This window comes from Hordeum vulgare, chromosome 2H, assembly GCF_904849725.1.
Source record: "Hordeum vulgare subsp. vulgare chromosome 2H, MorexV3_pseudomolecules_assembly, whole genome shotgun sequence".
NCBI classification, from domain to species: domain Eukaryota; kingdom Viridiplantae; phylum Streptophyta; class Magnoliopsida; order Poales; family Poaceae; genus Hordeum; species Hordeum vulgare.
The window spans coordinates 501,793,059-501,818,470 of NC_058519.1; the positions used below are offsets into that span (position 1 = coordinate 501,793,059).

A 25,412-nucleotide genomic window follows, 5' to 3' on the forward strand; every position below is an offset into this window, starting at 1 on the left:
CTCGGTCAATATCCAATAGCGGGACCTGGATGCCCATATTGGATCCCACATATTCTACGAAGATCTTATCGTTTGAACCTCAGTGCCAAGGATTCTTATAATCCCGTATGTCATTCCCTTTGTCCTTCGGTATGTTACTTGCCCGAGATTCGATCGTCAGTATCCGCATACCTATTTCAATCTCGTTTACCGGCAAGTCTCTTTACTCATTCTGTAATACAAGATACCGCAACTTACACTAAGTTACATTGCTTGCAAGGCTTGTGTGTGATGTTGTATTACCGAGTGGGCCCCAAGATACCTCTCCGTCATACGGAGTGACAAATCCCAGTCTTGATCCATACTAACTCAACGAACATCTTCGAAGATACGTGTAGAGCATCTTTATAGTCACCCAGTTACGTTGCGACGTTTGATACACACAAAGCATTCCTCCGGTGTCAGTGAGTTATATGATCTCATGGTCATAGGAACAAATACTTGACACGCAGAAAACAGTAGCAACAAAATGACACGATCAACATGCTACGTCTATTAGTTTGGGTCTAGTCCATCACATGATTCTCCTAATGATGTGATCCCGTTATCAAGTAACAACACTTGCCTATGGCCAGGAAACCTTGACCATCTTTGATCAACGAGCTAGTCAACTAGAGGCTTACTAGGGACAGTGTTTTGTCTATGTATCCACACAAGTATTGTGTTTCCAATCAATAAAATTATAGCATGGATAATAAACAATTATCATGAACAAAGAAATATAATAATAACAAATTATTATTTCCTCTAGGGCATATTTCCAACAATAATAACACTCTGTTTCAGGCTTAGATCCAGCCTTGGGTTTCTTCGTCGGATTGGCAACAGGCTTGGCGCTCTTCTTGGAGTTACCCTTCTTGCCTTTGCCGTTTCTCTTGAAACTAGTAGTCTTATTGACCATCAACACTTGATGCTCTTTCCGGAGTTCTGACTCTGCGACTTTCAGCATCGCAAATAACTCGTCGGGTGACTTGTTCATCCCTTGCATGTTATAGTTCAACACAAAGCTCTTGTAGCTTGGTGGCAGTGATTGAAGAATTCTGTCAGTGATAGCCTCTTGCGGGAGTTCAATCCCCAGCTCAGCTAGACGGTTTGAGTACCCAAACATTTTGAGCACATGTTCACTGACAGACGAATTCTTCTTCATCTTGCAAGCATAGAATTTATCAGAGGTCTCATACCTCTCGATCCGGGCATTCTTCTGAAAGATAAACTTCAATTCCTGGAACATCTCATTTGCTCCATGACGCTCAAAGCGACGTTCAAGTCCTCGCTCTAAGCCATACAAGACTGCACATTGAACTACTAAGTAGTCATCCTTACGTGTTAACCAAGCGTTCTTAACATCTTGGTCAGCCATAGCGGGTGGTTCATCTCCTAGCGCAGCATTAAGGACATAATCCTTCTTCCCAGCTTGCAGGAGCAACTTAAGATTATGAGCCCAGTCTACAAAGTTGCTTCCATCATATTTCAACTTAGCTTTCTCTAGGAACGTATTAAAATTCAGGGTGACTGTTGCGTGAGCCATTGATCTACAACAACAATATTGCAAAGTGGACTTAGACTATGTTTAAGATAATTAGAGTTTAATTAATCAAATTACTAATAAACTCCCACTCAAAAAGTACATCTCTCTAGTCATTTGAGTGGTACATGATCCAAATTAACTAACTCAAGCCCGATCATCATGTGAGCTGAGAATAGTTTCAGTGGTAAGCATCTCTATGCTAATCATATCAACTATGCGATTCATGCTCGACTTTTTGATCTCATGTGTTCTGAGGCCATGTCTACACATGCTAGGCTCATCAAGTTTAACCCGGTGTTTCGCGTGTGCAATAGTTTTGCACCCGTTGTATGTGAACATTGAGTCTATCACACCCGATCATCACGTGGTGTCTCAAAACGACGAACGGTCACAACGGTGCACAATCATAAGTGACATGATCATCTTGTGCTTCTTGATCTCCATCACCAAAGCACCAGCATGATGTTCTAGTCACCGGTGCCACACCATGATCTCCATCAACGTGTCGCCATCGAGGTTGTCGTGCTATCTATGCTATTACTACTAAAGCTACGACCTAGCAATATAGTAAACGCATGTGCAAACACAAACGTTAGTTTAAAAACAACCCTATGGCTCCTTCCGGTTGCCGTAGCATCGACGTGCAAGTTGATATTAACTATTACAACATGATCATCTCATACATCCAATATATCACATCATGTCATTGGCCATATCATATCACAAGCATACCCTGCAAAAACAAGTTAGACGTCCTCTAATTTGTTGTTGCATGTTTTACGTGGCTGCTATGGGTATCTAGTATGATCGCATCTTACTTATGCAAAAACCATAACGGAGATGTGCAAATTGCTATTTAGCCTCTCCAAGGACCGCCTCGGTCAAAACCAATTCAACTAAAGTTGAGGAAATAGGCACCCGCCAGTCATCTTTATGCAACGAGGTTGCATGTCAATCGATGAAACCAATCTCTCCTAAGCGTAAGAGTTATGTCGGTCCGGGCCGCTTCAATCCAACAACACCGTCGAATCGAGAAAAGACTAAGGAGGGAAGCAAATCGAACATCACCGTCCACAAAACCTTTTGTGTTCTACTCGAGATAACATCTACGCATGAACCTAGCACTGAAACCACTGTTGGGGAACGTTGCATGGGAAACAAAAAAATTCCTCCGCACACGAAGACCTATCATGGTGATGTCCATCTACGAGTGGAGATTAGATCTACATACCCTTGTAGATTGCGCAGCGGGAAGCGTTAAGAAACGCGGTTGATGTAGTGGAACGTCTTCACGTCCCTCACCGTCCCACGAACCGTCCCGCGATCCGTCCCATGCTTCGTCCGATCTAGCACCGAACGGACGGCACCTCCGCGTTCAGCACACGTACAGCTCGACGATTATCTCGGCCTTCTTGATCCAGCAAGCAAGACAGAGAAGTAGATGAGTTCTCCGACAGCGTGACGGCGCTCCGGTGGTGGTGATGATCTACTCCTGCAGGGATACGCCCGAGCTCCGTAGAAATCCGATCTAGAGGTAAAACTGTGTGGAATAGGCTAGAGTTGCACGTGGCAAAGTTGTGTCTCAAAAAGCCCTAAACCACCACTATATATAGGAGGGAGGGGGAGGGGATAGCCTTGAGGGACAAGGCCCTCAAGGTGCGCTAGCCGCCAGGAGGAGGAGGACTCCTCCTCCAATTCGGTTTGGGAAGGAGGAGTCCTCCTCTTCCTTCCCACCTCCCTATTTCTCTTTCTTTTGCTTTTCTTTTGGTATTTTCTTATGTGGTGCCATAGCCCTCTTGGGCTGACTCCACCAACCCAATAAGGACTTGTGGCGCCATCCTAGGGCCTTGGGCTCACTCCCGGGTGGGTGGCCCCCTCCCGGTGAACACCCAGAACCCATTCGTCACTCCCGGTACACTGCCGGAATTGCCCAAAACTTTCCGGTGAGGAAATGAAACCATCCTATATATCAATCTTCGTTTCTGGACCACTCCGGAAACCCTCAGGACGTCTGTGATTTCATCCGGGACTCCGAACAACATTCAGTAACCACACATATAACTTAACTATACTAAAACATCATCGAACCTTAAGTGTGTAGACCCTGCGGGTTCGAGAACTATGCACACATGACCCGAGGCACTTCTCGGTCAATATATAATAGCGGGACCTGGACGCCCATATTGGATCCTACATATTCTTCGAAGATCTTATCGGTTGAACCTCAGTTCCAAGGATTCATATAATCCCGTATGTCATTCCCTTTGTCCTTCGGTATGTTACTTACCCGAGATTCGATCGTCGGTATCCGCATACCTATTTCAATCTTGTTACCGGCAAGTCTCTTTACTCGTTCCATAATACAAGATCCCGTGACTTACACTTAGTCACATTGCTTGCAAGGCTTGTGTGTGATGTTGTATTACCGAGTGGGCCCCGAGATACCTCTCCGTCACACGGAGTGACAAATCCCAGTCTTGATCCATACTAACTCAAGGGACACCTTCGGAGATACCTGTAGAGCACCTTTATAGTCACCCAGTTACGTTGCGACGTTTGATGCACACAAGGTATTCCTCCGGTGCCAGTGAGTTATATGACCTCATGGTCATAGGAATAAATACTTGACACGCAGAAAACAATAGCAATAAAACGACACGATCAATATGCTACGTTCATAGTTTGGGTCTAGTCCATCACATGATTCTCCTAATGATGTGATCCAGTTATCAAGCAACAACACTTGCACATAGTCAGAAAACCTTGACTATCCTTGTTCAACTGGGTAGCCAACTAGATGCTTGCTACTGACATTGTTTTGTCTATGTATCCGGACATATATCTATGTTTTCATTCAATACAATTATAGCATGGATAATATACGATTATCTTTTAACAGGAAATATAATAATAACTATTTATCATTGCCTCTAGGGCATATTTCCAATAGTTCGGACACACCATCACACTATGGTGTTCTAGGTGGCATGAGATGTGAAACAATTTTGACATTTGTCTTAATTGTGTACCAAACTCGCAACTCATATATTCATATCTATGATCATATCGTAGACATGTTACCCTCTTGTCACGACGATCTTCAACTTCACTCTGAAACTACTTGAACCTTTCAATAATTCAGACGTGTGTTTCATCAAGGAAATACACTAGTATCTACTCAAATCATCTGTGAAGTAAGAACATAATGATATCCACTGCGTGCCTCAACACTCATTGGACTGCATACATCCAAATGTATTACTTCCAATAAGTTACTTTCTAGTTCCATATAACTGGAAAACGGGGCCTTCAGTCATCTTGCCCATGTGGTAAGATTTTCATGTCTCAAGTGATTCAAAATCAAGTGAGTCCAAACGATCCATCTGCATGGAGTTTCTTCATGCGTTTATACCAATAGGTATGGTTTGCACGTCTCAAACGTATAAAAAAATGAGTGAGTACAAAGATCCATCAGCATGGAACTTCTTCATGCATTTTATACCAACATGACTCAAGCGACAGTGCCACAAGTAAGTGATACTATCATTACTACTTTGTATCTTTTGGCATCAATATTATGAACATGTGTAGCACTACGATCGAGATTCAATAAACCATTGAAGGTATTTATTCAAGCAAATAGAATAACCAATATTCTCTTTACATGAATAATCGTATTGCAATAAACACGATCTAATCATGTTCATGCTCAACGCAAACACCAAATAACAATTATTTAGGTTTAACTCTAATCCCGATGGTAGAGGGAGCGTGCGATGTTTGATCACATCAACCATAGAATTACTTCCAACACACATCATCACCTCACCTTTGCTAGTATCCATTTAATCTGTAGCTATAATTTCGAGTTACTAACACTTAGCAACTGAACCGGTATCTAATACCCTGGTGCTACTAGGAGTACTAGTAAGGTACACATCAATATCAGGTATATCCAATATACTTTTGTCGACTTTACCAGCCTTCTCATCTACCAAGTATCTAGGGTAGTTCCGCCTCAGTGACCGTTCCCCTCATAACAGAAACACTTAGTCTCGGGTTTGGGTTCAACCTTGGGTTTCTTCACTAGAGCAGCAACTGGTTTGTCGTTTCGTGAAGTATCCCTTCTTGCCCTTGCCCTTCTTGAAACTAGTGGTTTTACTAACCATCAACAATTGATGCTCCCTTTTGATTTCTACTTTCGCGGTGTCAAACATCGCGAATAGCTCAAGGATCATCATATCTATCCCTGATATGTTTATAGTTCATCACAAAGCTCTAGTATCTTGGTCGCACTGACTTTGGAGAACCATCACTATCTCATCTGGAAGATTAACTCCCACTCGATTCAAGCGATTATAACACTCAGACAATCTGAGCACATGCTCAACGATTGAGCTTTTCTCCCTTACTTTGTAGACAAAGAATCTTGTCGGAGGTCTCATACCTCTCAACAAGGGCACGAGCATGAAATCCCAATTTCATCTCTTGGAACATCTCGCATGTTCCGTGAGATTCAAAATGTCTTCGGTGCCTCAATTCTAAGTCATTTAAGCATTACGCACTGAACTATCATGTAGTCATCAAAAAACGTGTATGTCAGATGTTCGCAACATCCACAGACGATGCTCGAGGTTCAGCACACCGAGCGGTGCCTTAAAGACATAAGCCATCTGCGTAACAATGAGGACAATCCTCAGTTTACAGACTCAGTCCGCATAATTGCTACTATCATCTTTCAACTAAATTTTCTCTAGGAACATATCAAAAACAATAGAGCTACAACGCAAGCTACACCATAATTTGCAAAGACCTTTTGACTATGTTCATGATAATTGAGTTTAGCTAATCATATTACTAATAACTCCCACTCAAAATAGACATCCCTCTAGTCATTTGAGTGGCGCATGATCCAAATCCACTAACTCAAGTCCAATCATCACGTGAGCTGAGTATAGTTTCAACGGTGAACATCTCCATGTTGATCATATCAACTATATGATTCATGCTCGACCTTTCGGTCTCTTGTGTTCCGAGGCCATGTCTGTACATGCTAGGCTCGTCAAGTTTAACCCCGAGTGTTCCATGTGTGCAACTGTTTTGCACCCGTTGTATGTGAACGTTGAGTCTATCGCACCCAATCATCACGTGGTGTCTCGAAACGACGAACTGTCACGATGGTGCACAATCGGGGAGAACACAATTTTATATTGAAATTTTAGTTAGGTATCATCTTATAATGCTATCGTCTCTCCAAGCAAAATAAGATGCATAAAAGGATTAACATCACATGCAAATCATAAGTGACATGATATGGCCATGATCGTGTGCTTCCTGATCTCCATCACCAAAGCACCGGCATGATCTTCATCGTCACCGGCGCCACACCATGATATCCATCATCATGATCTCAATCATTATGCCGCCATCGAGGTTGTCGTGCTATCTATGATATTACTACTAAAGCTACTACCTAGCAATATAGTAAACGCATCCGCAAGCATAAACGTTAGTTTAAAGACAACCCTATCGCTCCTGCCGGTTGCCGTAGCATCAGCGTGCAAGTTGATATTTAACTATTACAACATGATCATATCATACATCCAATATATCATATCATGTCTTTGGCCATATCACACCACATGCATACCCTGCAAAAACAAGTTAGACGTCCTCTAATTTGTTGTTGCATGTTTTACGTGGCTGCTATGGGTATCTAGTATGATCGCATCTTACTTACGCAAAGCCACAACGGTGATATGTAAATTTCTATTTAACCTTCTCCAAGGACCGCCTCGGTCAAATCCGATTCAACTAAAGTTGAAGAAACAGATACCCGCCAGTCATCTTTATGCAACAAGTTGCATGTTAGTCGATGAAACCGGTCTCTCGTAAGCATACGAGTAAGGTTAGTCTGTGCCTCTTCAATCCAACAATACCGCTGAATCGAGAAAAGACTAAGGAGGACAACAAATCGAACATCAACGCCCACAAAAAATTTTGTGTTCTACTCGAGATATCATCTATGCATGAACCTAGCTCATGATGCCACTGTTGGGGAACGTAGCATGGGAAACAAAAATTTTCCTACGCACACGAAATACCTATCCATGGTGATGATCATCTACGAGAGGGGAGAGTGAATCTACATACCCTTGTAGATCGCTAAGCGGAAGCGTATATAACGCGGTTGATGTAGTGGAACATCTTTGCGATCCAAATCGCATCCCGTCCCGCGATCTCATCACGATCCGTCCCGCGATCCCATCACGATCTAGTGCCGAACTGAAGGCACCTCCGTGGTCAGCACACGTACAACTCGATGACGATTTCCGCCTTATTGATCCAGCAAGAGGGGCGAAGAGGTAGATGAGTTCTCCAGCATGGCGGCATGGTGGTGGTGGTGGAGATATTCCAGCAGGGCTTCGCCTAAGCACCGCTGAAACTAGACTAGAGAAGAAACAGATCTAGAGAGAGAGAGAGGGCAACACGTGGCTGTTTTTCTGTGTCTCAAAAACCCTCAATACCTCTAGTATATATAGGAGGGAGGGAGGGGAGGAGGCAGCCTGAGACCCTCAAGGTTTGGCCGAAATTGGAGGTGGAGGAGTCCTACTCCAATCCTACTAGGAGTAGGATTCCTCCTTTCCACTTGGAAACCCTTTCCTCCTTTTCCACCTTTGGGTTTTTTGCCTCTCAAACCTCATGGGACTTAGTGGGAGCTTATGTCAGACCACTAGGGGCTGGTTTGTATCCTCCCACAGCCCATAAGGACCCTCGAGGTGTGCCACCCCACCCGATGGTCCCCGGTACCCTCCCGGCACTCCCGGTACACTACCGATGAGCCCGAAACTTTTCCGGTGACCAAAACAGGACTTCCTATATATCAATCTTTACCTCCGGACCATTCTGGAGCTCCTCGTAACGTCCAGGATCTCATCTGGGACTCCGAACAACTTTCGGTTACCAACACCTATAACTCAACTATACAGAAATGTCACCGAACCTAAAGTGTGCAGACCCTTCGGGTTCGAGAAGTATGCAGACATGACCTGAGACACTCCACGGTTAATAACCAATAGCAGGACCTGGATGTCCATATTGGCTCCTACATATTCTACGAATATCTCTATCGATTTAACCTCTATGTCAAGGATTCAGTTAATCCCGTATGGTGTTCCCTTTGTCCTTCGGTATGTTACTTGCCCGAGATTCGATCGTCGGTATCTCTATACCTAGTTCAATCTTGTTATCGGCAAGTCTCTTTACTCGTTCCGTCATACAAGATCCCGTAACTAACTCCTTAGTAACATTGCTTGCAAGGCTTGTTGTGGTGTTGTATTACCGAGTGGGCCCTGCTACGGCAACAAAAGTCCTTCCCTCGCGCGTAGGAATTCTTCTTGTTACTTCTCTGGTTTGCGTCGGTTTTTCCCTTGAAGAGGAAAGGGTGATGCAGCACAGGAGCATTAAGTATTTCCCTCAGTTTGAGAACCAAGGTATCGATCCAGAAGGAGGGCCTCGTCAAGTCCAAAGTACGTGCGCAAACAGAAACAAGCTTGCACCCAACGCTTCAAAGGGGTTGTCAATCCCTTCAAGATTGTTTGCAAAGTGAGATCTGAAGGCGGAAAGAGCAACGAAGTAAAAAGTGTAAGGCTGAAAATATGGTGTGGAGTAGATCCTGGGGGCCATAGTGTTCACTAGAGGCTTCTCTCATAATAGCAAATATCACGGTGGGTGAACAAATTACTGTCGAGCAATTGATAGAACCGCGCAAAGTCATGACGATATCTAAGGCAATGATCATGCATATAGGCATCACGTCCGAGACAAGTAGACCGATACTTTCTGCATCTACTACTATTACTCCACACATCAACCGCTATCCAGCATGCATCTAGTGTATTGAGTTCATGACGAACAGAGTAACGCTTTAAGCAAGATGACATGATGTAGAGGGATAATCTCAAACCAATGATGAAAACCCCATCTTTTTACCCTTGATGGCAACAACATGATGCGTGCCTCGCTACCCCTTCTGTCACTGGGTGAGGTCACCGCACGGTATGAACCCAAAACCAAGCACTTCTCCCATTGCAAGAATCATAGATCTAGTTGGCCAAACAAAACCCACAACTCGAAGAGAATTACAAGGATATGAAATCATGCATAAGAGGGATCAGAAGAAACTCAAATAAGATTCATAGATAATCTGATCATAAATCCACAATTCATCGGATCTCGACAAACACACCGCAAAAGAAGATTACATTGGATAGATCTCCATGAAGATCATGGAGAACTTTGTATTGAAGATCCAAGAGAGAGAAGAAGCCATCTAGTTACTAGCTATGGACCCGTAAGTCTATGGTGAACTACTCACGCATCATTGGAGAGGTCATGGTGTTGATGGAGAAGCCCTCCGTGTTCGAACCCACCCTCCGGCAGGGCACCAGAACATGCCCCAGATGGGATCTTGCGGAGACAGAAGTTTGCGGCGGCGGAAAAGTGATTGCGATCGTCTCTTGATTTTTTTGGGAATATTTGGGAATATATAGGTGCAAGATCTAGGTCAGGGGACCTCCAGGGGGCCCACAAGCCTGGATGGCGCGGCCCCCTGGCTGCGAGGTGGGGGCTTGTGGGGCCCGTGGTGCTCCTCTGGCTTGGCTCCCAAGTTCTCCGATCTTCTTCCGTTCCAAAAAAAATCTTTTCGGGGATTTTCTTCCGTTTGGACTCCGTTTCAAAATCTCCTCTGAAAGGGGTCAAAAACATGGAAAAAACAGGAACTGGCACTTGGCACTGAGTTAATAAGTTACTCCCAGAAAATAAATAAAAAGCATGCAAAACATCCAAAGTTTGACAAGATAATAGCATGAAACCATCAAAAATTATAGATACATTGGAGACGTATCAGGCCCCGAGATACCTCTCCATCACACAGAGTGACAAATCTCAGTCTCGATCCATGCCAACCCAACATACACATTTGGAGATACCTGTAGAGCACCTTTATAGTCACCCAGTAAAATTGCGATGTTTGATACACACAAGGTATTCCTCCGGTGTCCGGGAGTTGCATGATCTCATGGTCAGAGGAACAGATACATTGACATGCAGAAAAAAGTAGCAATAATCTGACACGATCATATGCTACGTTTATAGTTTGGGTCTTGTCCATCACATCATTCTCCTAATGATGTGATCCCGTTATCAAGTGACAACACTTGCCTATGGCCAGGAAACCTTGACCATCTCTGATCAACGAGCTAGTCAACTTAGGGACAGTGTGTTGTCTATGTATCCACACATGCATTTAAGTTTCCAATCAATACAATTCTAGCATGGATAATAAACGATTATCATGAACAAGGAAATATAATAATAACCAATTTATTATTGCCTCTAGGGCATATTTCTAACAACCTTTTGGAGTAGGAAAGAGGGGGAGAAGGGCTCGACCTTGAGCCAATTTAGGAGGAGGAGGCCCTCGGCCATGTTGGCAATTTGGCGGCAGGAAGTGGATCTCGAGCTCAGGTGAGAAGATGGGGAGGACGCTAGGAGAGTGGTGGAGATGCCGGTGAGGTCGAGGGGGTGCGGGGAGGGCCTATAAATAGATACATGACGACGATCGGATGGGCTCGGCCGCCGTGGCAACCTTATCGGCTAACTGGAGCTCCGAGGATGGCGTGGCTGGCCGTTTGTAGCGTCGAGCAGCTTTGTCGGCGCGCCCGGACGGGCTGGAACCTGCTGGAGGCGCGTTCCCGACACGTACGGAGCACAGGGCGCGGGTTTGGTGTGCTCTGCATGTGGTCACTGCGTGGCCACGGCATTTCCATGCCGCACTCATTGCCAAAACATGTGTGGGAGGTTCTACAATCCTCGGGTAGAGGACTTGCATATCTGGAGGGCATGTGAGAGTTCTGGTGTGACTGAACCAAGGTCAAGCAGCAACCAACAACAAGATGTTTGTGCTATAGTGTGGCCACCACAGTGCTCCTTTTGGCATGATGCTTGGCATAGGTTTATAACTCACTAGGGTGATTATCTTGGCCAAGATTCAGCATGATTGGGCAAGCCTAGTTGTCACTTACTTTGCAAACTTGCAAACTGGCCAGAAATGGAAAAGAGGATGCTGGGGAAGAGTGGATAAATAGATTTGGCTCAAATTTGGTAGATAGTGACGTTTGAGCATATGAAGATACTTGAAAAGTTTCAACTCATTTGGAAATGCCAAAGTGGTATTTCCTTCAGAGAGGTTCCAAATGGACACAAACTTGGGAAAATTGCAGTGGATGCAAGGATAGAGGGACTGAGCTGGTTTCTGGTTTCCGTGAGTGATTTATCAATGTTAGTTACCATGAAAAGTTTCAGCTCAAATAGATCAAGAGTTCAAGCACTTCCTTTGCAAATTGCCCAACTGGACAAAATTTGCAAATTGGTGCTGTGCTCAAAATTTGAACCATGGAACTTGGGTTCTTGATGGAAATAGGGAAGATATGGATAGGAGTAGCTCCACAAATTATTTGGGATTTTTCCTAGCTACCGAAATGGTAGTTCCTCTAGAAACTGCCCAAAATGCAATATTGGCTTTAAATAAGAAAAATCAATTTCCTCATTTAATAATGGCCAATAGTTTTATGGAGCTCAATATGATCACAAAGAATATCTCCAAAAGTTTTGATAAGCTTTGGAGATGGATAGATATTTTCCTGGATTTAATTCCTTTAATTGGCAGAAAAAGGAATTAATTATAAATGAAAAATATTGCAAACGACTTGACAATATTTTTGCATATCCAGGATTTAAAGATGAAGGATGGTCACTCGGAACCATTTGGGAGGCAACAGATCAAAGGAAATTGGGGTTCCTTTGTAACTGGAAGGATTAGGGTTTCCCTTCCGGTAACTCGGAAGGTAGGGTTTTGACGGCGAAACCCTGAAAATAGATCCTAGGTGGAAAGGTTGGACTGGAGATAATCTCTCGTTGGTCAGGAAAGGCAAGGCTAGATGACCATCTTCACATACCCAGGAGCTAGAGAAATCCGATAACACCGAGAAAAACGACGGGAGTCAAATCCCCAAAGGAAAAGAAAAACAGGAGCAAAAACCAGGGTGTTACACCCAATGAGTATGGAACACTCTGAATGCCCTCTTCACATTCTTTTTGAGATTATGAAACATAGTCTTTGTTGCAAAAAATTCCATAGACTATTTCACAACATAATCTCAGTTGCCATTTTTTTCCTGCAACATAATATGTGTTGCAAAAAGATATTAAAAATCTACAAACGCGTTCGCACATGATCTCTGTTAATTATTTTTGCAACATGACCTCTATTTCAAATTTTTTTTGTAACATGACCTCTATTTCAAAATTTTCTCCAACATGACCTTTATTACAAAGGTTTCACAACATTAGCTCTGTTGTAATGGTCGAGGCTTAAATAATATATTTGTTTGAAGAATTACACTGTTGGACCACCCTGTCATGTTAAGCTGGATCCGCCACCAACCACTCGATGACGCTAGATCTAGCGGATTGCGACCCGACCAGTGTTCTAAAAAAGATCAGCCATGTGGCGCATAGCATGCCCCATGTAAAAAATAAGATCATCTGCAATTTTTTTAGTTGTGACTAGACGATATGAACACCTCATTTCAATTTACTTATATTGCTATCCATTTGAAATGAATGAGGCCAAATCTGAACGGATGTTTAGGGATGCCGTTGAATGACTGGCTTTCGTGTCCGTGTGGACATGGACATAGACGAGGTCCGAACCAGTAGTGTGTCCATTTTACGGCACAAAGTTAAAGATGCTCTAAGAACATCTACAACAACTTCCCTATATGTTTCTCAAACGTCTGAAACTTTCTTTCGATTCGTGTCCGATCAAAACAAGTTGACCCAATCGTATCCCCACTTTTTTCTAAACGTTTGGAATAACTAACACTTCTCACATTATATCCATCTCAAATATAAAAACGAAATGAGGGCTTCCAGACGCGTCTGGACACGTCTGGCCAGTCAGTTATGTAGGACGCAACCTCGTTTCAGACGATCTTTTCTCTTTTTTTATTCAGTATTTTTTTTCTTCATCAATCACGCGAAAGTGACCGGACATATGAAAATAATAAAAAAAAATTATTGCACAGACCAAATTAAAATGGCTCAAAACAAACGCGTGTGATCACTGATCGAATGCGTCCGCGGACGTTTAAGAGCTCAGATTTGCTAGATCCGATTGTAGATGCTGTGAGGTTACTCTGAACTCTATAGAGTAGATGATCAAGCCGGAGCTGAGTGAGCTATTATGTTTGGCGAGATTCTATCGGCAGTCGTCGTCACTCACTCACCTCGTGCGCATCGCTCTCGCGTACCCGAGAGATTGTACGCCTCCTCCTCTTCCTTCGCGTCGGGATCACCATGCCTATACACAATTATCGTAGCTAGCATGTCTGTGATAAGAAAGACCATACGATGACTCGGAGTGTCACGTCATATCGCCATATTGTTTGGGCACCTGCTCGGGATGGTTGGACCCAGCAGGACGGACGGCGGTGATCTACCGGACAGATCCATCGGCCCCTTCCTCATCACGAAAATAATCAGGGTGATGCATACTTCGTCGGTAAAACGTAGCTTTCTCACCTACACCGGCCCACATCGACCACTTGCATACTCGCAGCTTTCGTCGACCATTTTGCTTGCACACCTTTGCGGAACTTGTTTAATTTCCTTTTAGTAGACACAAAAACGGAGCTAGCTAGGCACAGAAACACCCACGCGTGCACGTCTTCTGTTCACACCATGGAATTGGACTGTATTTTACACCTATTGCAAAGCTGGCTGGCTGCGCACCACCTAAAATCATCTATAGCCGGACCCCTCAAACGATCGATTCGACCGCTCTGTTATTGTCTGAACATAAAAAATTCGATCTAGACGAACTTTTTAAATCTTGCCTCAAACGTCCGGGCTGACCGACACCCTTCATTTTCAATTCAAATATGGGGAGCCCGGACGCGTTTGGGTACGTCCGCCACGCCAGACTGACGGTTTGGTCCCCACGTGGACTCGCCGGGAAATCCGACGGTCCGACGGACGCCTCGACTGTAGACGCAGTGTGAACGCCGCGTGGCGCGCTCAGGGGTCGGGACCGACTATTTAAGCTGCCCCCAGCCTTAGCACATCCGCCTCCTCCCTCTCTCCATCGCCAGCTGAGCACTTCCTCTTCGAGCCCGTCAGCCATGTCACCACGCCGTCGGCATGACACGATCCAATACCGTCTCTTCCTCCTTCAGCACACCCGAATTCGAAGGGAAGCGGGGCTACCTCTGAAACCGGAGGTGGATTTCGAGGTGGGGGGCGAGATGAGGGAGGAGTCCGAGGAGGAGCCACATGCGTCGGAGGAGGAGGCGCCGTCGCAGGAGCCGGAGGAGGGGGCGCCAACGGTCGTTGATTTGTGGCCGGAGCAGCTGGCCATCCTCAACTCTATTCGCTCCGAATCGGCTGCAGTGGCCAGGCATCGAATGGAGAAACCACAAGCGGTGCAGGAGGCGGCGCGGGCGGCGGTGCACGCAGCTCGGGCTCCGACGCATGCGGATCAGGCACCGACGTAGGCCATCTTCGACGAGGAAGAAACTTAGTACACTAGTTAGTACGTAGGATATATTATGCATGCTTTTGCACGGATATGAGGGATAAAATATGAGAAAGTTGAATGTAAAGATAAAAATTTAAGACGTGACCAATCGGTGTCCGTGGACGCAATCGGACGCATCCACAGACGTTTGAGGGGCCGAATTTATAAAATCCGGCTGTAGATGTTTTAATTACACAGAACCGAGTTCAGGGGTGAGAGAAATCCTTATCAGAATTACTTGCAAGGGAAACAAGCGCAGCTAGGCCACTCATGGACGTCCTTGGAAGAACATGGTGGACAAAGGCCGGCCAAACAATCTATAATTCCTTCTAAAGGGACCCGGCCGATCGACGCCGGTTGCTCACCAACTCAGGCATCATCCACCTGGATGTTGGCTACCTAGCTAGCACGACATCCCTGACCTAGCTTTTGTTCACAAGTCAAATAATACTATGTGATTTTAGAGGATCTGTACATAATAACAAAGTTGTATGGTATTGTTTACCACAAAAGTACACAAATTATTGTTTTTGTTTTTGAAGAGGTAGCCTTGTTAATAATATCTATCGCTACTCTTACCAACTTGATGAAAAAAGTGCACATGATCAAGGCTGCCTGCCCAGACGTCACACGAACACATCTAAATTTGAAGGCCTCAACCAAGCCGCCCATCACGCGGGACACAAACCGGTCTAGCGGACTTTTAAAGGATGCCGCCTGCGCACACTTCAGAGTCCGCCCGCTGCCGGCACCACCTTCATTTTCTGTCGATCCATCTTTAAAACAGATATTGAGTATACAAATTTTTACATTCATAGAAGCAAAATTTGAAGGAAGATTCTAAAAGTGAGATCCACTGACTTGGTAGGCCGGTAGGATTAGTCAACAAAAACTGAACCATATGACCTAAAAGGCTACCTGGGTACACGTACTCAAATCAGACTTCCTATCATTGTGGCGCCAAGCGCCAAGGAAAAGCTAGCAGTGAGGTGAAGTTGTCGCATCAAATTAGGTAAACTCGTATCGGTCTCCCACACGGCTCGCTTCAGCTGGCCGACCACTACCTTTTCCCATCTTCTCACCTCTCCCAGCAGCTTCCTCCCCCTCTCCCTCTCTTGCTTAGGCTAAAACTTGAAGCCACCATCTAGATATGGTCATGGCTAGAGCAAACCAAACCTAACTATAACCACCGGATCATTGTTTTATGTCGTGAGAAGAATATAAAACCTAGCCTTTCTTCGATTCAAGGATCATTAAGCAGTAGCTAGCTTCCTCTTCTCAGACTCGTCGAAAGCGAAAAGAATGGGGGCGCAGGTGCAGCTACGATTGCTTCTCTTGGTAGCTACGGCGATGGTTGCCAGCTGCGCCACCGGCGGTCTCACCGCGACGTCGTCCCAGCTGGGCCGCCTGGAGGGCCTGCGCGTGGCCCTGACGCACGTCGACGCGCACGGCAACTACACGAAGCTGCAGCTGCTGCGGCGGGCGGCGAGGCGGAGCCGCCACCGCATGTCCAGGCTCGTCGCGCGGACCACCGGCGTGCCGGTGATGTCGAGCAAGGCGGTCGCGCCGGCCCTGCAGGTGCCTGTGCACGCCGGGAACGGCGAGTTCCTGATGGACATGTCCATCGGCACGCCCGCGGTGGCGTACGCGGCCATCATCGACACCGGCAGCGACCTCGTGTGGACGCAGTGCAAGCCGTGCGTGGAGTGCTTCAACCAGAGCACGCCGGTGTTCGACCCCTCGTCGTCCTCCACCTACGCCGCGCTGCCGTGCTCCAGCACCTTGTGCAGCGACCTGCCCAGCTCAAAGTGCACGTCGGCCAAGTGCGGCTACACGTACACCTACGGTGACTCCTCGTCGACGCAGGGCGTCCTGGCCGCCGAGACCTTCACGCTGGCCAAGACGAAGCTCCCGGACGTCGCCTTCGGCTGCGGCGACACGAACGAGGGCGACGGGTTCACGCAGGGCGCGGGGCTCGTGGGGCTGGGCCGGGGCCCCCTCTCGCTGGTCTCGCAGCTCGGCCTCAACAAGTTCTCCTACTGCCTCACCTCCCTCGACGACACCAGCAAGAGCCCGCTCCTCCTGGGCTCCCTCGCCACCATCTCGGAGAGCGCGGCGGCCGCGTCATCGGTGCAGACCACCCCTCTCATCAGGAACCCGAGCCAGCCGTCCTTCTACTACGTGAACCTCAAGGGCCTGACCGTCGGCTCGACGCACATCACCCTGCCGAGCTCGGCGTTCGCCGTGCAGGACGACGGCACGGGCGGGGTCATCGTGGACTCCGGCACGTCCATCACGTACCTGGAGCTGCAGGGGTACCGCGCGCTGAAGAAGGCGTTCGCGGCGCAGATGAAGCTGCCGGCGGCGGACGGGTCGGGGATCGGGCTGGACACGTGCTTCGAGGCGCCGGCGAGCGGGGTGGACCAGGTGGAGGTGCCGAAGCTGGTGTTCCACTTGGACGGAGCGGACCTTGACCTGCCGGCGGAGAACTACATGGTGCTGGACTCCGGGTCCGGCGCGCTGTGCCTGACGGTGATGGGGTCGCGGGGCCTGTCCATCATCGGCAACTTCCAGCAGCAGAACATCCAGTTCGTGTACGACGTGGGCGAGAACACCCTCTCCTTCGCGCCCGTGCAGTGCGCCAAATTGTGAGTACGTACGTGGGTGCCGGTGTTGTACCGCCAATACGTTGTGGATGGATTAGTCGTAGGTGTGTCGATCCGTGCATGCATGCATGCCGTGTTCATATGCCATGGAGTGCGTGGCCGGGTCGATCAGCTGCGTGCTTGCTACGTTTAATTAGCTCGTCTCGGTCGCTACTCGACATGCATGGATGGGTCATGGAATTATCGGATAGGCCATGGATGGATGATATGATGGATCCGTGTATATGACCAACGGCGATTTATGATCAGTTGTATATCTATAACACCCAGTTTTTTTTTATTATTATCTGGAATTATCTAAAATCTTATCTGGGTGACGTTAATTGGGAGAGCATATGACATTTTGAACATTGTCCCTGACAGTTCTAATTATGTCAGGGTGTCACTTTCTTCAGACAACATGACGTTTTTAGGAGGATGACAATTTTGATCTCCTTCGGCCTACTAAAATTGTCATAAAAATGTTTGCAAATCCCACAACCCTCCCAATAAACGTTGGCCAGATAAGAGGGCCCGGAAAGAAGCATTGGGTTGGGGTGGTGAAAAATTTGAGAAGAGATGCTCATGTGTTCTATTATTGGGGGAATTATTTTGGTTCAGGGCCACTCTAACTAGTATGCCCCTCTTTATGATGTCAATATATTCTATCCCAATGCTTTTGTAAAAAAGGCTGACTTCTTTAGAGCTAGGATGGTCTAGCGGGAGGATGAAGATAAGAAAAGGTACCCCCGGTGAACTGAAAAACATGTTGTAAACCCAAATACTTGGGTGGTCTGGGTATTCTAGAGGTTATGAACAAAGCTTTATTAGTTAACTGGTTTTGAAACACTAGGAAGATAAAATAATAGTTGTGATAACGATCGTTACCGTCATCGGGTTGAAGCGGAAGAAGAACGTGATGATGTTGATCGTACTTGGTGTCCCTCGAACCGTAGATGAACGATCCCGCGAACCGTCCACGAACGATCCCTCGAACTGAAGACCGATAGCATGACCTTTCTACTTGGTTGCAAGCGTGCAATCTCCACGATCCAATAACGCTTCACACTACACAACTAATTGTCGCTGTAGAATTAAAGGGAGGAGATTAGAGCCACACAGAGTTTCTAATTATGACTATTAGAGGAACTAGACCTAGCTCTAATTAGTCAACTAGGACTAACTAGAACAAGAACAAGAAGAACTAGAGGAGGCTCCCGAACTTCTGTATACAATAGGTACCAATACCTCAAGTATATATAAGTTGAAGGGGAGAGGGACGGCAAAACCCAAGGAGGGAAAGTGCCCCCTCCTTGGCCGGCCAATGGAGGAGGAGTTGGACACCTCCCCTCCCGAATTCGGCCTCCTTCCTTAGAAAAGGGAGGCGCCTCCCACTTGGGCCCTTGTGGACCAAGTTGCCTTCCACCTCTTGGCCTTGTTAGACCCATTGATATTTAATTAAATGTAAAATTGTTCTAAATACTTCCAGATCATTTTATATATAATTTAACATCCTCGGAAACATTTTTGGCACACCTTGTGTTTGTACCACTTTGCCATATCATGTTTTTACAAAATTTAGAACCATTTAAAACTATTTGTGTGCTTGTGATGTTTGATCTGGTTGCTATGTGCTTGTGTTTTAAATCACAAAAATTCCTCTTATCTCAAAACTCATCGTCTTGCTCCAAATATTTTCCCAGTGACCATACCATGTGAATAGGACCTAAAAATATTTTTATCAAATAATATTTTGACCAAAAAGATTTTTTCTAAATTAAGTTTTCAAAACCTCCTGAACTGAGGTTTGTACTACAAGTCCTCAAATTAGGGTAGATGGGTTGCCCCAAAGATTTTATTTGGTTCATATTATCAAAAAGACTTTCCAAAACTACTAAATTATTATTTTAAAAGTTATTTTTATATTTTACTTAAATACCTTTTTCTAAGGCCAGAAATGGTATTTTGTGAAGAAAAATATTTTATTGCTCCAAAAATATTTAAGAAAATTTAGGGAAGCTGAGTGGACATATATTTTCCATATATAATAGTTTAAACCCATGGTAATATTCAAAATATTGGACGAAACACCATATGAAATATTTCCATATGAAATGTTCTCAAATAATTCCAGGAAAATTCTACCACGTCACACATGCGATATGTGATGATCTTGCCAAGTTTCACCTCGATCCAAATTGATTTGCTTCAGCAAAATATTACAAAATCCCGCCAAGAACCAAATTTGAGCAACTCTACATTGCCAAGTTTGTCCAATTGCTCTGACACTTTTGCAGGAGTGATCTAGACCCCAAATAAGGATGCTACACCAAGTTGTACATTTGGGGGGATGGATGTTCTTATCTAGATCTACGAAAATCTGATTCTGTTGATTTCTAAGGTTTTCAAAGTTTACATTGTCAACTTTTCACAAATGAGCTAAAACTTGGTGATCAACCTCATTTTTATCCTCTGTTTCATCCTGGTAGATCTCATGGCAAGTGCAGTCTTTTTTACTTGCCCAAACCAGCATAAAAACATTAGTGATTTGGTAAAAAACTAGGTTTTGACCCCTTTCACTATTCTCCTTTACCTCCAACTTTTACCATAGCTCTAGCAACTTCCTCCACACCTCCAATAACACTCCTCGCGCTCACATGCATGATTGCATGGGTGAAAACCCCCATTTCCCTCTCTGGAAAGCTTCACTTCTCTCTTCCCTCTCTTTGTTGGGTAACGTAGCATAAATTCAAAATTTTCCTACGCATATTCAGAACTTCCTATGGAGAGACCAGCAACTAGAGAGGGGTAAGAGCATATTCATACCTTTGAAGATCGCTAAGCGGAAGCGTTACTAGAACGCGGTTGATGGCGTCGTACTCGCAGCGATTCAGATCGCGGTGTGATTCCGATCTAGTGCCGAACTACGGCACCTCCGCGTTCAACACATGTGGAGCCCGGTGACGTCTCCCGCACCTTGATCCAGCAAGGAGGAGGGAGAGGTTGGGGAAGAACTCCAGCAGCATGACGGCGTGTTGTCGATGGAGAGACGAGGTCTCTCGGCAGGGCTTCGGCAAGCACCGGGAGAGAGGAGGAGAAAGAAGAGCAGGGCTGCGCCGAGGGAGAGGCAAAAGTCTGATGCCCAATGGCCAAAATTGCCCACTATATATAGGGGAAGGGAGGGGTTGCGCCCCCTTGAGGGTTTCCCTCTCCTGGGGGGGGGGGGGGCAGCCCTAGATGGGGGCTGGTGCAGCGGCCAAGGGGGGAGGAGAGGTGTGGCGCACCCCTGGTGGGCCTTAGGCCCACCTGGCTTAGGGTTTGCCCCCTTCCCTCTCCTCTGCGCATTGGGCTGAGTGGAGAGGCGCACCAGCCCACCTAGGGGATGGTTCCCTCCCCCACTTGGCCCATCTTACTGTTGGGTAACGTAGCATAAATTCAAAATTTTCCTACGCCATATTCAGATCTTCCTATGGAGAGACCAGCAACGAGAGAGGGGTAAGAGCATCTCCATACCTTTGAAGATCGCTAAGAGGAAGCGCTACTAGAACGAGGTTTATGGAGTCGTACTCGCAGCGATTCAGATAGCGGTGTGATTCCGATCTAGTGCCGAACTACGGCACCTCCGCGTTCAACACACGTGCAGCCCGGTGACGTCTCCCGCACCTTGATCCAGCAAGGAGGAGGGAGAGGTTGGGGAAGAACTCCAGCAGCACGACGGCGTGGTGTCGATGGAGAGACGAGGTCTCCCGGCAGGGCTTCGCCAAGCACCGACAGAGAGGAGGAGGAGGAAGGGTAGGGCTGCGCCGAGAGAGAGAGAAAACCGTGTGTCAAACAGCCCCGAAACCTCAACTATATATAGGGGGAGGGGGAGGGGGCGCAACCCTTAGGGTTCCCACCCCCAAGGGGTGTGGCAGCCCCAGATGGGAGAGGGGGCGGCGGCCAGGGCAGGGAGGAGGGGTGGTGCGCACCCCTGGTGAGCCTTAGGCCCACCTGGCTTAGGGTTTGCCCCCCTTCCTTCTCCCCTGCGCATTGGGCTGAGTGGGGAGGCGCACCAGCCCACCTAGGGGCTGGTTCCCTCCCCCACTTGGCCCATCTTACCTCCCGGGGTCGTTGCCCCCCTTTGGTGGACCCCCGGGGCCACCTCCGATGGTCCCGGTGGTCCTGGTACATTATCGTTGATGCCCGAAACACTTCCGGTGTCCGAAACCATCCGTCCTATATATCAATCTTTACCTTCGGACCATTTCGGAGCTCCTCGTGACGTCCGGGTTCTCATCCGGGACTCCAAACAACTTTCGGTAACCTCGTATAACAATTCCCTATAACCCTAGCGTCATCGAACCTTAAGTGTGTAGACCCTACGGGTTCGGGAGACAGGCACACATGACCGAGACACCTCTCCGGCCAATAACCATCAGTAGGGGTCTGGATACCCATGGTGGCTCCCACTTTCTCCACGATGATCTCATTGGATGAACCACGATGTCAAGGATTCAATCAATACCATATACAATTCCCTTTGTCTATCGGTATAGAACTTGCCCGAGATTCGATCGTCGGTATACCAATACCTTGTTCAATCTCGTTACCGGTAAGTCTCTTTACTCGTTCAGTAGCACGTCATCATGTGACTAACTCCTTAGTCACATTGAGATCATGATGATGTTGTAACGACCAAGATGCGGTCCTTTCCGATCTGGGGGTCGAGGCCCCGAATAGGAAAGAAGCGCATCTAAGCGTTTCGCAAGCAAGTAAACATATCACAGAATAATAATTACAAGTAGACAATTTGGGATTCAACTGTCTTCTTATTAATAAAACAGAGTACAACGCAGTTACAAACAAGGTAGTTCCGGTACGGACTACAAAACAAGGAAAATGCTATGCTACTCGCTGCAGGCCCACGATCACGACCACGCCTCAGTCCTCGGGATAGTTCACGTAAAGGCGGTCTGTCTCCTCGTCATACTGCCACGTTAGCTGGGTGCCGTCGGGATCATCTGTCTCTGGGGTACCTGTACCTGCTGGGAGTATCGGAGGAATCCGTGAGCCACGGGGACTCAGCAATCTAAGACCTTGGTGCCAGAACTAGTCATGTTATTGGGTAAGGAAGGGATGAAGTGTTTCAGGCTGCTGCATCCTATGATAGAATAAGTGGCTAACTTACGCAAAAGAGAAGGGAAGGTGGTCTACGCTAACGGTCGGGATTACTTGATCAGAAAGTGATCCTGAACACCTACCTACGGCATTCATAACCCCACCGTGTTCCAGATCGAAGAGAGATCTTCGAAGGTACAGTCACGGTTACGCACACAGTTGGCAGTTTTTATTAGTTTATGTTTAATTTCTCTAATACCGGATGTTAACAAAATATTCCAAGTTGCCACATAACCGCGGGCACGGCTTTCCGAAAGATTAAACCCTGCAAGGGTGCTCCAACTAGTCCATCACAAACGAACACAGGCCGCAAAGTCATCCTCTATCACGAACCTCGTGATCTCGTCGGATTCCTTAGAGGAAAACCTCAACTCTGGGGAAAACCAAATCTTCATCGGGATTCCTATACACAAGATATACCGCTAAGGTAAGACAAGACTAGCAGGACCTCCCGACGTGTCGACGACCCCGATAAGAGCCGCGTATCTCAGTCTCAGGACACGCCGGATGGAACTAGCTACAAGTACCAAACCTCAAGTTTCCTTGTGGTGGCCCCGCAGGTAGACCAGTTTGGACCAACACTCATGAGGAGCACTGGCCCGGGTTGTTGATTAAGAAACCTCAGGGTAGCTACTCCCTATGCAGATTATTATTAAGTGATTAGCAAATTAACTCCAAAGTTGGGTCCTGCCGGACAAGCCTTAACACTACGCAATTTATCAAGGGGGTCCCCATAACAACCCCGAACGTGTTAGGAGCGATCATTATGGAATCAAACACCGGTAACCGGTTACTAAGGCGGCAATAACGGAACAAGACACCCGGCAAAAGGCTAGGCCTCCCGTCATTTACCAAGTATATAGGTGCATTAAATAAATAACAGAATTTAATATAATGATATCAAGCTCATGTCATCACATGAGTTTAAAACACCTGCAACTAACAATGCTAACATTAGTAGCTGAGCAAGCCTACCTAGCCATACAAGTTTGCTAGGAAAGAGAACGGTGTTTAGGCTCATGGCATATGAAGAGGCAATTTAATTTCAGTGGTAGGCAGCGAGCAATATGACATGGAATCGAAACTAACATAACAAGTCTAGAGATGGAATCAAGGTCATATCATCTTGCCTGTGATATCCTCAGCTTGGAATGGTTCTGGATCGTTCTGCATGTACTCTCCTGACTCCACGTATTCGTTCTCCGCTCCCGGTGCTACCCAACATAAGAATAACAGCCAATGAACAGCAGCACCACAAGATGCAACAAACGCATGATGCATGAGATGAAAGTTGATCATGCATCACTATTTCTATCACTAGCACAAGCAAAATCAACTACAGCAAGTTTCTGGACAGAACTTTGCACTAAACTATTTTTACATTCTTGAGAATGATATGAACAGATGCAGCTCGTAAAAACGGTGCAAAACCATATAAAGAACATTGCAACCGGAGCTACGGATCAACGGGAATCAACGAAACAAGATATGAAGCTCTACGTGAAAGATTCAACACCACACACACAATTGGCACAAATCTGGTATTCCCAGGTTGCCAAGACATGTAATAACCCAACATGAATGAAATGGAGCAAGGTAGAACACCACAACAACAATTAAGCACAAACTTTGAAACAAAATGGGAAAACTACATAATCTGCCAGAATCTGCATCTTAGCTGTTTGGGAGCAACATGCAACATAGCTACAGGTCTTCAAACATGACAAATAATATATGTGGCTGTTGGCAACCAAGAACACTACCAGCACCAGCAAGAATCAAATCAAAATGAATTAAACTCTAGAAGATACAAGGCCACAAACATTCCCAAAACCATCAGATCTCAGGGACTTAGTGAAAATTCCTGCACCTGAATTTCTGTTTCTGTTCTGAAGCTTTTTTACAGCATTCAAAACACAAGCTACTGGACTCCAAATGATATGAAAATTTACAGGAAGCTTCACAAACATATCAGGTTCAACATACTAGCACTGAACTAAGGCCAGTTCTCAACAGAATGACCAGCACATCCTCATCTACAGGGGAAGAAAATGTTTCCAGCATCCCAGACTTAGTGAAATTTTCACAGTTCAAAAATCTGGAATTTTCCAGCCACATGCCCACTTTGTCTAGGCATAGTTTGCACACACATGTCACCAAGAGGTAGTTGACACCACTATGGTGTTGAGCACAAACCCCTACTATTAACACACAAAATCCCATGCCCTTGGGCTCCATCTATACCATGGAATCAAGGACCAAACTCTGAACAAAACTGCAAATGCAACTCCATAAGGTATTCTTCTAAGATGACAATTACATAGGTTGAGTTTCATGTGCACAATGACAAAGTGACATGGGGGTTTGAACCCCATGTTTGTGTCATGCACATCAACAACGCCAA

At 46.2% G+C, this 25,412-nt stretch overlaps 1 protein-coding gene across 1 annotated transcript; it reads left to right on the forward strand.

Moving 5' to 3' along the window:
* The first annotated feature begins 15,975 nt into the window (after nt 1–15,975).
* LOC123430346 (aspartic proteinase nepenthesin-1-like) lies at nt 15,976–18,175 on the forward strand. The gene has a single exon (XM_045114213.1). The coding sequence runs from the start codon at nt 16,509–16,511 to the stop codon at nt 17,856–17,858; it is 1,350 nt and encodes a 449-aa protein (XP_044970148.1). The 5' UTR covers nt 15,976–16,508; the 3' UTR covers nt 17,859–18,175.
* The last annotated feature ends 7,237 nt before the right edge of the window (nt 18,176–25,412 follow it).

Bases quoted from the DNA above. Each gene is read 5' to 3' on its own strand.
- LOC123430346 (XM_045114213.1), top strand. From the start codon at position 16,509: ATGGGGGCGCAGGTGCAGCTACGATTGCTTCTCTTGGTAGCTACGGCG.